Genomic DNA, 12,683 nt, shown 5'->3' with positions numbered 1-12,683 from the left:
TTCTACCACTAGATAAAGGAACTTTATCACAAGAAGCTTCCCCCTTACCGGAGTTAGCATCCGCCACCTTGTTAGTGGGAGCGGCCACTCCCAAAGGAGCGATGGATAATTTAAGGCCATCAAGAAACTCTTTGAACATGCCTTTGACCTCGGTCGTCATGGAGGTTTTCAATGTGTCCAAAGCCACATTGAATTCCTCACGTGAGACCAGGGATCCCCCGTCAGACGTAGACAAAGACGGATTCACACTGGGGTGCTCCTCCTCACTGTCTATGGCGTCAACCATACTCTTTGGACGGTAAAGTCCTTAATAAAGAGACGAGGCCCTGATACCAATTGAAAGGATCGATATAGTTGACTAGAGGGGGGTGAATAGGCAACTAACAATTTTTATCTTTTCTTTACCAAATTAAACTTTGCATCAATGTAGGTTGTCCAGATATGCAACAAGGTGAGCAACCTATATGATGCAGCAACAATAAGCACACAAGCAAGCAAAGGATATAACACAATATAGCTTGCACAAGTAAAGGTGGGAGATAACCAAAAGTGGAACCGATGGAGACGAAGATGTGTTACCGAAGTTCCTTCCTTTTGAGGGGAAGAACGTCTCTGTTGGAGCGGCATGGAAGCACAATGCTCCCCAAGAAGCCACTAGGGCCACCGTATTCTCCTCACGCCCTCACACAATGTGAGATACCGTGATTCCACTATTGGTGCCCTTGGAGGCGGCGACCGAACCTTTACAAACAAGGTTGGGGCAATCTCCACAACTAAATTGGAGGCTCCCAACAACACCACGAAGCTTCACCACAATGTACTATGGCTCCGCGGTGACCTCAACCGTCTAGGGTGCTCAAACACCCAAGAGTAACAAGATCCGCAAGGGATTAGTGGGGGGAATCAAATTTCTCTTGGTGGAAGTGTAGATCGAGGCCTTCTCAACCAATCCCTTGAGAACCAACAAGTTTGATTGGCTAGGGAGAGAGATCGGGCAAAAATGGAGCTTAGAGCATCAATGGAGCTTAGGGATAGAAGAGGTAGTCAACTCGGAGAAGAAGACTCTCCTTTTATAATCAAGGGACAAATCCAACCGTTATCCACTTAACTAGCCCGCGACATGCGATACTACTTCATTAGACAAGCGGTACTACCGCTAGGCGGTGCGGTACTACCGCACCCACGGCAGATCCTAGAAGAAACACTTTTGCGTTGACGCTACAAGCGGTAGAACCGCCGGAGCGGTACTACCGTGCGCCCTTGCGGTACTACCGCAAGGCAGGGTTCAACTATGGCTGGGAAGGCATGGATGAATAAAATTACATCCGTGACTACTTTCGCTGAATTTAGATCGGTGCAAAAGTCCGACGCGGTACTACCGCATCCAGGGAGCGGTACTACCACATAGGGCGCGGATGTAAAGAATTACATCCGCCCCTAGTTCCGCATGAGTAGCAGTGCTGGACCAGAGATTACGGTACTACCGCATCCTAGGAGCGGTACTACCGCAAGGTGGTGCAGTACTACCGCATCCTCGGGCGATACTACCGTAAGCCTCTGCGGTAGTACCGCTCAAGGCCTTGAGCAGTACTACCGCACGCCACATCACACTACCACTTGGAGACGTTCATTTTGCAAAGACATGGATAACAGATCGGAACTCCAAAGAGGCAAGGGAAAGGTGGTGCAAAGGAACAGACGTGTACGTGATGATTCCACCCTAACCATTCCGAAGCGGACCCCCTCTTAATAGTACGAGTTTTCTACGACCCAAATCCGCCAAAAGGAAACATAGAGAAACGCCGTCTTGAAAGAACTTCGAGGGGCACGCAATCGTCTTGTGCCTATACATGAGATACTTGAAATGCTCAATGCACACGATTAGTCCGCAAAAGCATTGTCATCAATCACCAAAACCACTTAGGGAGAAATATACCCTTACATATATGATGTCTTTATTTGAAGTGCCAAAATGTGTGCTTTGGAGATTTGATTACTTTAGTTCCATATTTTCTGGCAAAGTGACACCAAGAAGTAAAAATACCGCCTCGCCAACTGTGGCGTGCTTTGTTGCCAAAAATACCATGGGGGTTAGGAATTTAGGACCTTGAAGTAAAAACATCATGCTCGTTACTAAAATGGTTGTACAAACTTGTTAGAAAAGATTAGCATATGTCAACTTCCTAGTTTGTCCCCTTTTCAAATTCACATTAATTAGTGTCCTGATTCGACCACCTTCTGAAATCTCTAGTTATCAAAATGCCCTTGATCACTTGAAGGGTGAGGCATCGAGGACTAAGAAGGGGGCTGGATCCGCTGGTATGATGAGCCAAGGAATGCCACACAGTGTGAAGCTCACCAACAATTAATGTAATAGTGCACATGTGCTCTCTTATGCACTTGGATGCTTAAACATGAGTTAGGGTTGGGATTAAAACTCGAAACTCATGAGCTCCTTGAATTATTAAGACCACTTGACTCATTTAGCTCGAACTCCTGGCCCATGGCTATTGCCCTCCTAGCCATGCCCTATGACCACCCCTACTGGCAATAAAAAAGTCGGCCTCTCATGCATGAAGCCATTGGCTTGTTGACTCTTTGGAGGTCTTTCCTACATTTTTGCTCAACCTCCTTGTTCGCCTCCTTCAATCTAAGCCCCTCATGAGCGCCCCGATCTGATGGCTTTCTATAAAATATCTAAGTTTGCATCATGGACTACGGCCCTTTGCTTGCAGGGAACAAATTAATGACTGAAACACATAGAACTTTGGTGACAAATAAGCCTAGCTACATGCATGCTTCACTTCAACGCACAATTCCTGCTTGCTAGAGATCCAGTGCACGTACGTACGTACGTACGAGCCTGCACCGAACTTCAATAAGGCAATTGCATATTTTGCATTTATATATAGATAGACACACACTCAGTTGATAACATCACATCATCATGCATACAGCTACATGTAGCTGCACTGGAAATTATGAAACGTACAGGCACTGCACTATACGTCTTTTATGCTGCAGCTAGCCAGCCTATAGTAACGGCGACGCACGGACAGCCCTTTGTACCAGACAGTCTTGACATACACGTCGATCATTATCGATCACAAAAGTTTTTCACACAAGGACACAACAGACACAGAACTATGGGACGTACGCGAACGCGATAGTAGTCGCTCCCGGCCCCGGAATATACGTACGTACGTAGGTAGAATGCGACGGCTGTGCAAGCACCATCGCACATTTATTAGCTGGTTGGGTCGTCGATCTTCAGGGCAGCCATGTCGGCATGAACGACGCCGCCACGCATGCGTTGTTTATCTGCTCCTGAGTATACCTGAAGGCAATTAGACGTACAAAATGGTCAGCAACGGATCTTTGATTACTCCTAGTCCTATCTGACCGGGCTGGTACAAGCAAGCACATACCCTATCTGAAGTGTGGGCTCAGTGGTAGGGTCCAGGGGGTGAAAGAAGCCGTTGCCGCCGTGGTGTGTGGCCTGCTGCTGATGCGGGGACTGTCGCAGTTGGTCGTAGCCGAGCAAGTTGGCGGCGTGCTGCTCCCACATTTGGCCCTGCATCTGCTGGCTGCTCTCCTCCAGCTTCTCATCGCAAAAACAGATAAACATGTCACTAATCTTGCAACTAAAACCAACCCGTTTATCTGCCTGTTCTTGGCAATGGAGAGTGTTTTGTAGAATCTACAGTATAGAACAGAACTAAACATGCAAACGACAGGAGTACGAAAGCTGTATATGCAACAACTTGTGGTACGTACGGTATGCACGGAAATACTGATGCATGCATGCTAACTGATTTCTGTTTGGCCTTTATAAAGCATTAGTACGTTTGTTACTCTTTTTGGAGAGACATGTATCTATATGGTCCTTGGTGAGCGAGTGGTTGCAAGCATGTGCAGAAGAAAGCAACTGCCGGACGACACTTACGTGGGTACATTCAAACGTAAGTACAAAATGGCTTCAGCTTCAAAACAAAGAGAACCAGATGCATGCTCCGTGCAGTATTTAAGTTCAGGCGAGTGGGTGCAAACACCAACCATAACCAGGTTTATTTCTTGTGAAGATAAAATAATTCAGTAGGGCAATTTGTACGGACAGGTGAACTTACTTTTCTTCGAAGGCACCTATTTGCTTCACACAGCATTTGTTCCTGCAAAATTATTCAGAGTATCATTGGGAACAGTCAGCTTTCTTATCTGAACATAAGTCTATGAGAAAATCTTATAACACAAATTATGATCAAATTTATTTTGTTAAGAGCACATACCTTCCTTTGGAGATCAGTGAGCTGGTCAAGCATATGCTGTGTCTGCAAGATTGAATTTCATCAGCATTCTTTTGTGTTACAAAATATGCTAACTAGCATAAACTTAAAAAAAAATCCAAGCTGCAGCGCCAAATTATTTTCAAGTTTTATACTGTAGAACATATGAATGTTGCAGTGCATTACATAATCAGAATCGGAAAGTAGCCACTGCTCTCGGGTGTACTGCACCCAAGTTTGCAAAAACAGCTGAAAAAACATGATCAAATCAAATCCAAAAAATCTGAAAATTTGAGACATTGAACCTTACCGAATGTTCGAACTACTTGAAATTTTTCAGCCACAAATAACATCCGAGGTGCAATCGCAAAAAATAAAAAATTCAATGCTCAAACAGTGCACAAAACTTTGAACATCGGTTTTGTTTTTCTCAGTGAGAGCTCCTCAGATGGCTTTTTTGGCTGAAATTTTGCAGCATGCTCGAACATTTGGTAAAGTTTGATGTGACAAGTTTTCAGAATTTTTGGATTTGTTTTCATCACGTTTTTTCAGTTTTTTGCAAACTCGGGTGTAGTACACCCGAGAGTAGAACATCCACTCTCAATAAAAATTGTCTGAATGTATCTTTGTTCCATTCCTAGAAAAACGATGATGAATCAAAGAAATCCAGCTGAAAACTGCATATAGTTGAATGAACAGGAACTATACAAAGCAGCTCACTAATCAATTTTTTTTCTGAAATAGAGTTTTCGTAAACAGACTAGCCTGAGATGTGGTTTGTCCTTTGGAAACAAAAAATGAGAAAGTAATAAGCTATATTTTGCAGCACGATTAAAAAATATTTTTCATCATTATTCAAACAGGGCACATACCCTGATCCAGTTTACTTAATTAAAACTGAAGCAATACAAGGCGCTATCCGACCCTACATCCAGTAGCATTATATATCTAATGATCATCTAACACGGAGTAGCAACAGATGACAGAAACAGAAAAAGCCCAAAGCTACAGGATGACATTAAAAAGTTACCAAACAATCTGTACTTCTTATGTAGATAATGCAAAGAGATAATTCTCCTAGCCTCTGCATTGTGACCATTTGGAAAACAATGAATTACCCTTGTGGATCTTATGTGCCTTAAGGATGAATCAAGTTGCTTTTCGAGCTGCTCCAGATCTTTGATGCCGAGTGACCCGAGATCTTCACCAAGCAAATTTCTGTAAATGTCATTCAATTATAGGACCACCATTATTAGTGTGTATTAGTTAATCAATATTTAAACTATGCTACATGAACTTATTTAACTTCACTGCAATAGATGTACATATTTGATTTCTGTTCATTGTTGAAACTTGTTCAAAAAGGTAATCATTTCATGCTAAATCTATTAAACCTTTTTTTAAGATAGAAGAGTCCACTTAATCTTCAAAGGTAACACAGGGTAGAATAACAAAGTTACCGTTGGGTTCTCTGCAAATTCTCCACTCGTGCTTTCAGTTTGAGGTACTCATTTCGACTGCTCTGCACTAACTGTACGTATGTGCCACTTCAGTACAAACTTTATCAAAACAGAACCTAAACATTTTAAACTGAAAAATAGGAAAGGAAAAGCTGTCGGATTAGAATAAATTCAGATTATTTTACATGCAATGCTATTGGGGAAACAACTAAATAACTAATCATGATTTTGATCTTTCATGACAACTCAATGGCCACCCCTTTCATATTTTGTCCTCTTATCAGTGATTTTAATTTCATCTTCAGTTAGTATGGTTGGTGTATCCCCAAAAAAATGACAGTCTTATATGTGGTCACCAGGACTCAGAAAGTAGTAGGCAAAAGGTTATAGAACTACTGGAACTACATACCGATAAAATATAGATAATTTTCTAATCACTGTATGTTCTCATTAGCATTCCCAGGTATATGATTCATTTTACAACGCTCTCATTTTACGTGCAGAAAACTTCAAGATTTTTTCACAGTAGTAAAATATAGATAAGTAGGCAGCTGGCACTAGGCAGTAAACATTGGTCATACTTGAGTAGGTAATAAGATATGTAGATGCACAAATAATTAGTAATTAGTTTGTAAACATCACTTTTAATGTGATTCATCCAAACATGCATTATTTAGGCCGTTTAATGGTAATACTGAAGAAAACATACATGATTTCAGGACTATTTCAGTAAACAACTTGTACTATCTTTTGACAAGAGGGATGGTAGAACAGAAGTTAATTTTATGCACTTGTGATATTAAATCAATCATTATAATATCTGAATAAAAAAACAGAACTTACCTCATTCTCCTTATTTTGTACTGCTGTATCTGGCCCACCATAACTGCATTTCTGGTATCTCTCAAGTGTTTTGGGCATGCTACAAGTTCAAGAATGCGAATAAGGAACTGACTAAAAGAGCATAATAGTGTTCACGAAACAGCAAGTGTTAGAAAATGTGGGTTTTCAAGATATATATGCCAGTTTCCTAAGTCAAATTATGGGATCTACATAGGCCAAAATATTGGTTGCACATTACATCAATGCGAGTACTTTGCATGCAACAATTTTGAGAAAACAGCAATGCTAATTAATCTTTTTATATTGGTAATTTTATGCTCATAAATGGTTGTTTTCATGGTATTCTAAGACTGTCCTGATGTTTAATAGACAAACAAACATTCAACAACAGGAAATAAACACTACAAATAAAAGCAACAACTAGCACTAGAATAATTCAGTTCTCCGGTATACCAAATTACCAATTAAGTGGATGCTAGTAGTTAGAATACTGCCAGACTTGAAAGAGGCGTGCAAGATGTGGGATATCTGCCATCTTCCTGAGCAGATTCTAGGTACAGTAGACGTTAAGGATATCTGCCAGCAATCCAGCATAAAATACTGGAGCTCTAGCACTAGATAGCTATGTACCAACTGCACAGGCCTGAAGGGACATCTGATAATACGTTAAGTTCGTACAGTCGATAGAAGCGAGTTGAAATGAAAGGACTACTCGGCCGTGAGAGATGGGCTGACAAATGAATGAGCAGAGACAACTGAAGACTTTCACCGATTATACCCTGCAGGTACTTCCCAGTCAGTCCTAGGTATCTGATGTACCTTTACCTTGCCCTGCGCTATCCGAGGGGTCAAGGGGGTGTTTAGTTATTACTAACTTCATTGTTATTTTTTGGGACTAATTCAGTTCAGTAGTGCCATAACTTGGACGAAAAACAATATTTGTTTCCATGTTAATTACTAATTAGCATGTGGCTTGGATTCGATGGGCTTCCTGTTAAAGTGAATCTCTAAAAAAAAATCAATTCCAATTAAAAAACTACTGTCACCATACATCTAAAATTTATGAGTGCAGAATGATCATTATTTTTTTCCTCTTCTGTTACGTAAATTTAAATGTAATGGAAAGAAACTTATAATACACCGAACCTCCGTAACAATACAAAATATACACTAGAAATACGCATATTTTAGCTTCTTGTATATGGGAGTCAACTGTAACTGATTGTTAGCATGGTATAGTAGTCTTTTCTAGAACCTCATCAAAATTTTGGTGCTAAGGAACCAATCAGTTTTTTTTTCTCATGAAACTTGTACATCTAATTTATTGACAAACTCATTTAACAATAGATGTATGACACTGATTTCGGAACGGCAGTACAGTTTGTCAAGAACAGTTCTCTTACCAGCAAATAATAGGAAAAAGCTCTAGTGTGAACAGAAAATTTTCCTTATGTAAAACCCCAAGCAAGGTGAGTGCATCCACAACTAGGTCAACTTGGGCATCACTCTTGATCCTCTTGATTCATGAATGTGATACATATCAATTATAAGGTTTTGATTCTAATACTAGACCATATAATATCAAAAAGCATACTGCTAACTAGTTATGTAGTGAACGGTGGTGCATACAATGTAAGAGTATTAATTAAGTTTCGGACAAGTTATCTTAATATTGAAACATGTATATGTGACACAATTAAGTACTCAGCTAAACTTTGTTGAAAACTAGGAGTTGGTTGAAACTCTATGGGTAGTGAAAAGTTGATCGCCATAGTAGAGAAGGTAGTGAAAATAAATGATATCCATAGTAGTGAGAACCTATGCTTGCTATGTAGTGAATATTGCATGCAATTTAAGCCTATTCCAACCTTACACTATTTAAGTCCAGGGAATTTTTTCCTAATATTGAAACACATATTTGTGTCTTCATATGCCTAGCAGAGTGGTAGGCTGGTGTTATTGCACACTTTAGGTTCTTGGTTCGAATCCTAGGGCGCACAATTGTTTGTGAAGGGGAGCCTTGGCGCAGTGGTAAAGCTGCTGCCTTGTGACCATGAGGTCAAGGGTTCAAGTCCTGGAAACAGCCTCTTACAGAAATGTAGGGAAAGGCTGCGTACTATAGACCCAAAGTGGTCGGACCCTTCCCTGGACCCTGCGCAAGCGGGAGCTACATGCACCAGGTTGCCCTTTTTTTTATTGAAACACATATTTGTCACAAAATTAGAACTACTCAACTAAAATACGACATTTACTACAAATTTACTAAAAGTTTATGGCTAGTGAAACAATGAGTCAGTGACAGCCATACTCTGTGTCCCTATAGATAGGATTAGATAATTAATTTCAGGCATACATAGGATTATATAGAAAATAAATTACGGGGCTCTTTCAAATATGATAGAAAAACAACGTTTCAAGGGAGCCTAAATATATAAAGCTACTTGGTTGAGTCCTATTCAAGTGAAATCATGTATCCATCATCAAACAAACCTTGTTTAAAACTAGAACTGTCATTTCTTATGTAAAAAAAACAGAACCGTTTTGAACTGAGATCCTCCTAGTTAAGATCATTAATACTAGTAGATTACATGTCTGCATTTATTTCTTTTTTTTGGCAAAGGAGACACTGATATATTGTTAACTTATCTTGCTTATTTAGATAGAAACATTCCAATTAATATGCATTCTCATGTCTTTTTCTCATGCTGGTTGAGGGATCGCACCGACTTAGCTGTGTACAAACTGTAGGAGTAAAGAAATTTTGCATTGAAAACTGTAGAGTGTATTATTAAGTAATCTGCAACTTTGGTATGGAATAGCCTCTATCTATCTATATGCATGCCGATATGTGCACTGAAACTTGTCTATCTTCACCTAGCCAATTATGTGTTCAGTTCTGTTTTGTAAACACGGAATTTAATTCAATCGATACCACCCATGCTTGTGTTTTTTTTTTGCAAGCGAAAAAAGTCAATATGTAAACAGACTATATGCATGCTTGTCTGACAGCTGAAGACCAGATTTTGAAAGAAATCAAAGATGCAGAAACACATGTGGATAATCCATTGTGTTTCTCCAGGAATCTGTCTCCTATATTTGTTGACAAGAAAATCTCAAAAAAATCATCCCACTTAACTTAATTTGAGGCAGATACAACTCTCACATGAAAGCCCGAAAATCCAAAAGACACCATCCCAGAAAAACCGCAGCAAACCAGCGACAAGACATCCATACAATAACCGTTTTGCCTAGCTAAGCTAGGAACGCTGAGAATCAATCCATCCATCAGTCACTTAATTTGATCCAACGGAAAACGGTGTCCGTTAGTTCGGAGATCTGCAGGGCATGCGACGGCCAATCGAAGCCGACATAAACCCCTGATTTAATCAACTAGCTCCCGGCCAGCCGGGCCATGCATGCAAAATTCAACAAAAAGTTAAAGAGCTCGTCGGCCATGTCCCAGACCCCATGGATTCACGCCGACCTTGGGGGCTGAGGCCCGCAGATCTAGCGTGAACTCGCCACGCGAGAAGCCAAGCTGTAGCGACCCAAACCAAAACCCTAGCTAATTTCTGGAAGAAACTCCTCCCGGCTGGCCGGAGTCGGACACACACACCCCTGATCGAGCTTCTCCGGGCACGGATCCACCGCGTCCGAGCCCCCGCGGGAAACCCCAAGCGCCCAATACCTCGGGGAAACCAGATCTAGCAAGCTAAACCCCACGGTACACACATCCACTTGTGTTTTATGGTGTTGTAATTACGTGCGCGTGTGCGTATACCTCTGGCCGCTGCAGAACTCGTAGAGCTTGCCGCGGTTGGAGAAGATGATGAGCGCGACCTCGGCATCGCAGAGGACGGAGAGCTCGTAGGCCTTCTTGAGCAGGCCGTTGCGGCGCTTGGCGAAGGTGACCTGTCGGTTGATCTTGTTCTCGATCCGCTTGAGCTCGACCCGGCCACGCCCCATGCCGTCGCCGCCGGCCGCCGCGTCCGGGACCGCTAGCTCCAGATCGATCGGCCGCCTCCTCCTCCTCCTCGCTACGCGCCGCTCGACCGCTCCCGCACCACCAAAGCAGCTCAGCTCAGCTAACCGAGAAGCTCAGCTCAGCTCTCTCGCGCGCGCTGGAGGGGAAGGGGGAGGGGAAAGGGGAAAGGGAAAGCGGGGGAGGGGGCTGGACGGGATGGGAGCGCAGCGGTGGGGGAGGTGGGTTAAAAGCAGGGCGGGGACGGGAGTGGGGAGTGATTAGGGCGCTGCGCCCCACCATTGCCGTTTCCGGCAAGGTGCGAGACGCGAAACCCTAGCGCGCGCTCTCTCTCCTCCCCCGTTCCGTCGCTCCTGCTCCGTCGCTGTCTCCCCGCGCTGGCTGCTACGTACACGCCACCCCGCTCGCCACCTTTTCGATCGCCCGTCAAATCCAACGCGTGGCCCACCCAATTCACACACACAGTGCGTACGACACGGGCATCCCTGACCACACAGTACGTATTCGGGTTGGTGGACGAGTCGGGGCTCGACAGGTGGGGGGAGAAAAGCGGGGGGCTTTTCCGGGCGGAACCTCGGGGCGCTGTGGTTTCGGGCAAGGGCCTCGTTGCCATGCATGGGCTCGTTCGATCGATCCATCCATCCATCGGCGGCTTTTGCTGGGACGGCCGTATATTCCTACCTGAACTGAGCCCGCTCGTGTATGTTACCGTAGTTTGCGCAGACAGGAGGGGATGAGGCGAGCGCATGCGCGTTAATTTTTGCCGGGAGCGTATCTAGGCGTATGTGTTGTGGATGGGCAATTGCGCGTAAGCCGGCCGGGGGGCTTCCGGCTCGGTTCGCTTCCGTATTGGTGCTCCGTTGTGGAAGGACGAATCCAGTTTCGGGTCAACTTGATCTAGTTAGCTAGCTACCTGGCCGGGATCGGAGCCGTGCGTGCTTGCTTGCTCCAGTTTCGGCTCCAGTTTCGGCTCCAGCTTTGAACCAGTTCCGTGTGGTTTACCTATCGTGAACTCATCTCTGTACAGGCAACAAATCGTTACCATTTTTATTCTCTCTTGGCTCGGCGCTGCTTTTTCATCGTTTTTGATGCATTCTCTAAATGTGTGCGCGTAGAGCGGCTCCTTGCCGACATACTATATGTGGTTACTCTTTAAGTATGTACTTGTAAATTTCCCCTACAAGAAGTATGTACTTACTTTTTAACGCAACGACGGGCATGCATGATGGGGATTTTTTTTGGCAGATCCCACCATCGTGTCAGGTTTAGTTTAATTATAAAAAAAACATGTAACAAGATTAAACACACATTTTTATACACCTTACAACAAAACTATGGTTAGTTTTAAAAAACCTATGGTTTACCATTTCTACGAGTCGTTTTGATTTCAGCATGTTTTTTTTCCTTTTGTACATGCAAGTGTTTTCCTTTGCGGGAAAGAGATGGCTTTGTTGATTATACCTCGAAATAGTGAGACAATTGAGCTATCGAACGCAGTAGGGGACATCACATCACATAACAAAAGACGTATAGTTCGGTCTTGCTAACCTGGCTAAATTATGAGTTACAACATTATGTAGACGACGATCTCTAAGAAGAAGAATTGTTACATTCTCTATGGACATTTGGAAATCTAAACACTGGCCTTTGAATGAGCACAACATTTGCTTGAACAATGAAATGGCTGACCCCCCCCCCCCCCCCCCCCACCCACCCCGCTTGGCTTTGGTGTACAAATGCACATTTAAGCAGAACACCACCTCGGCTTCTTCGATGCCTTGTCAGTAAGTTCTTCACCTATTGGGTGCACTGTTTCTCAAGGGAAAAAACCAATGGCTTTGATACGTATCTCGATTGCATTCTAGCACTAGGAATTTCACATTCTAGCACTAGGAAACCAATGCCTATTTTCTAGGCATATATATACTTCTCAATGTTCAACTTAAAATTTCTCATAAATGACCCTAAATGCATGATTGGCAAACATGGGGTACAAGATAAACACATGGATTAGGTATGTACATGGAGTGGCGGAGCTTCAACGAGATTCGAGAGAGGACGCGGATAAACTGGTGTGTTATGTCAAATTCGTCACAAGTAGTGTTAAACATTAAT

At 43.0% G+C, this 12,683-nt stretch overlaps 1 protein-coding gene across 1 annotated transcript; it reads right to left on the bottom strand.

Moving 5' to 3' along the window:
• Positions 1–2,879: 2,879 nt before the first annotated feature.
• LOC100137001 (MADS-box transcription factor 8) lies at positions 2,880–10,778 on the bottom strand. Its single transcript, XM_044533605.1, has 8 exons — positions 10,368–10,778; positions 6,587–6,665; positions 5,744–5,814; positions 5,402–5,501; positions 4,287–4,328; positions 4,128–4,169; positions 3,429–3,601; positions 2,880–3,337 (listed from the first exon to the last, which is right to left on the bottom strand). Exons 1-8 carry the CDS (start codon positions 10,550–10,552, stop codon positions 3,271–3,273), a joined length of 759 nt encoding a protein of 252 aa, XP_044389540.1. The 5' UTR covers positions 10,553–10,778; the 3' UTR covers positions 2,880–3,270.
• Positions 10,779–12,683: the final 1,905 nt, after the last annotated feature.

Source organism: Triticum aestivum, chromosome 5B (assembly GCF_018294505.1).
Source record: "Triticum aestivum cultivar Chinese Spring chromosome 5B, IWGSC CS RefSeq v2.1, whole genome shotgun sequence".
Classification (NCBI taxonomy): domain Eukaryota; kingdom Viridiplantae; phylum Streptophyta; class Magnoliopsida; order Poales; family Poaceae; genus Triticum; species Triticum aestivum.
This window is presented reverse-complemented; position numbering and strand designations above follow the sequence as displayed.

Bases quoted from the DNA above. Each gene is read 5' to 3' on its own strand.
- LOC100137001 (XM_044533605.1), bottom strand. From the start codon at position 10,552: ATGGGGCGTGGCCGGGTCGAGCTCAAGCGGATCGAGAACAAGATCAAC. The intron at 5,502-5,743 runs GTAACTTTGTTA...TGACATTTACAG, and splicing joins AATTTGCAGAGAACCCAACG to AAATTTGCTTGGTGAAGATC. The intron at 4,329-5,401 runs GTAATTCATTGT...TCAATCTTGCAG, and splicing joins GGCACATAAGATCCACAAGG to ACACAGCATATGCTTGACCA.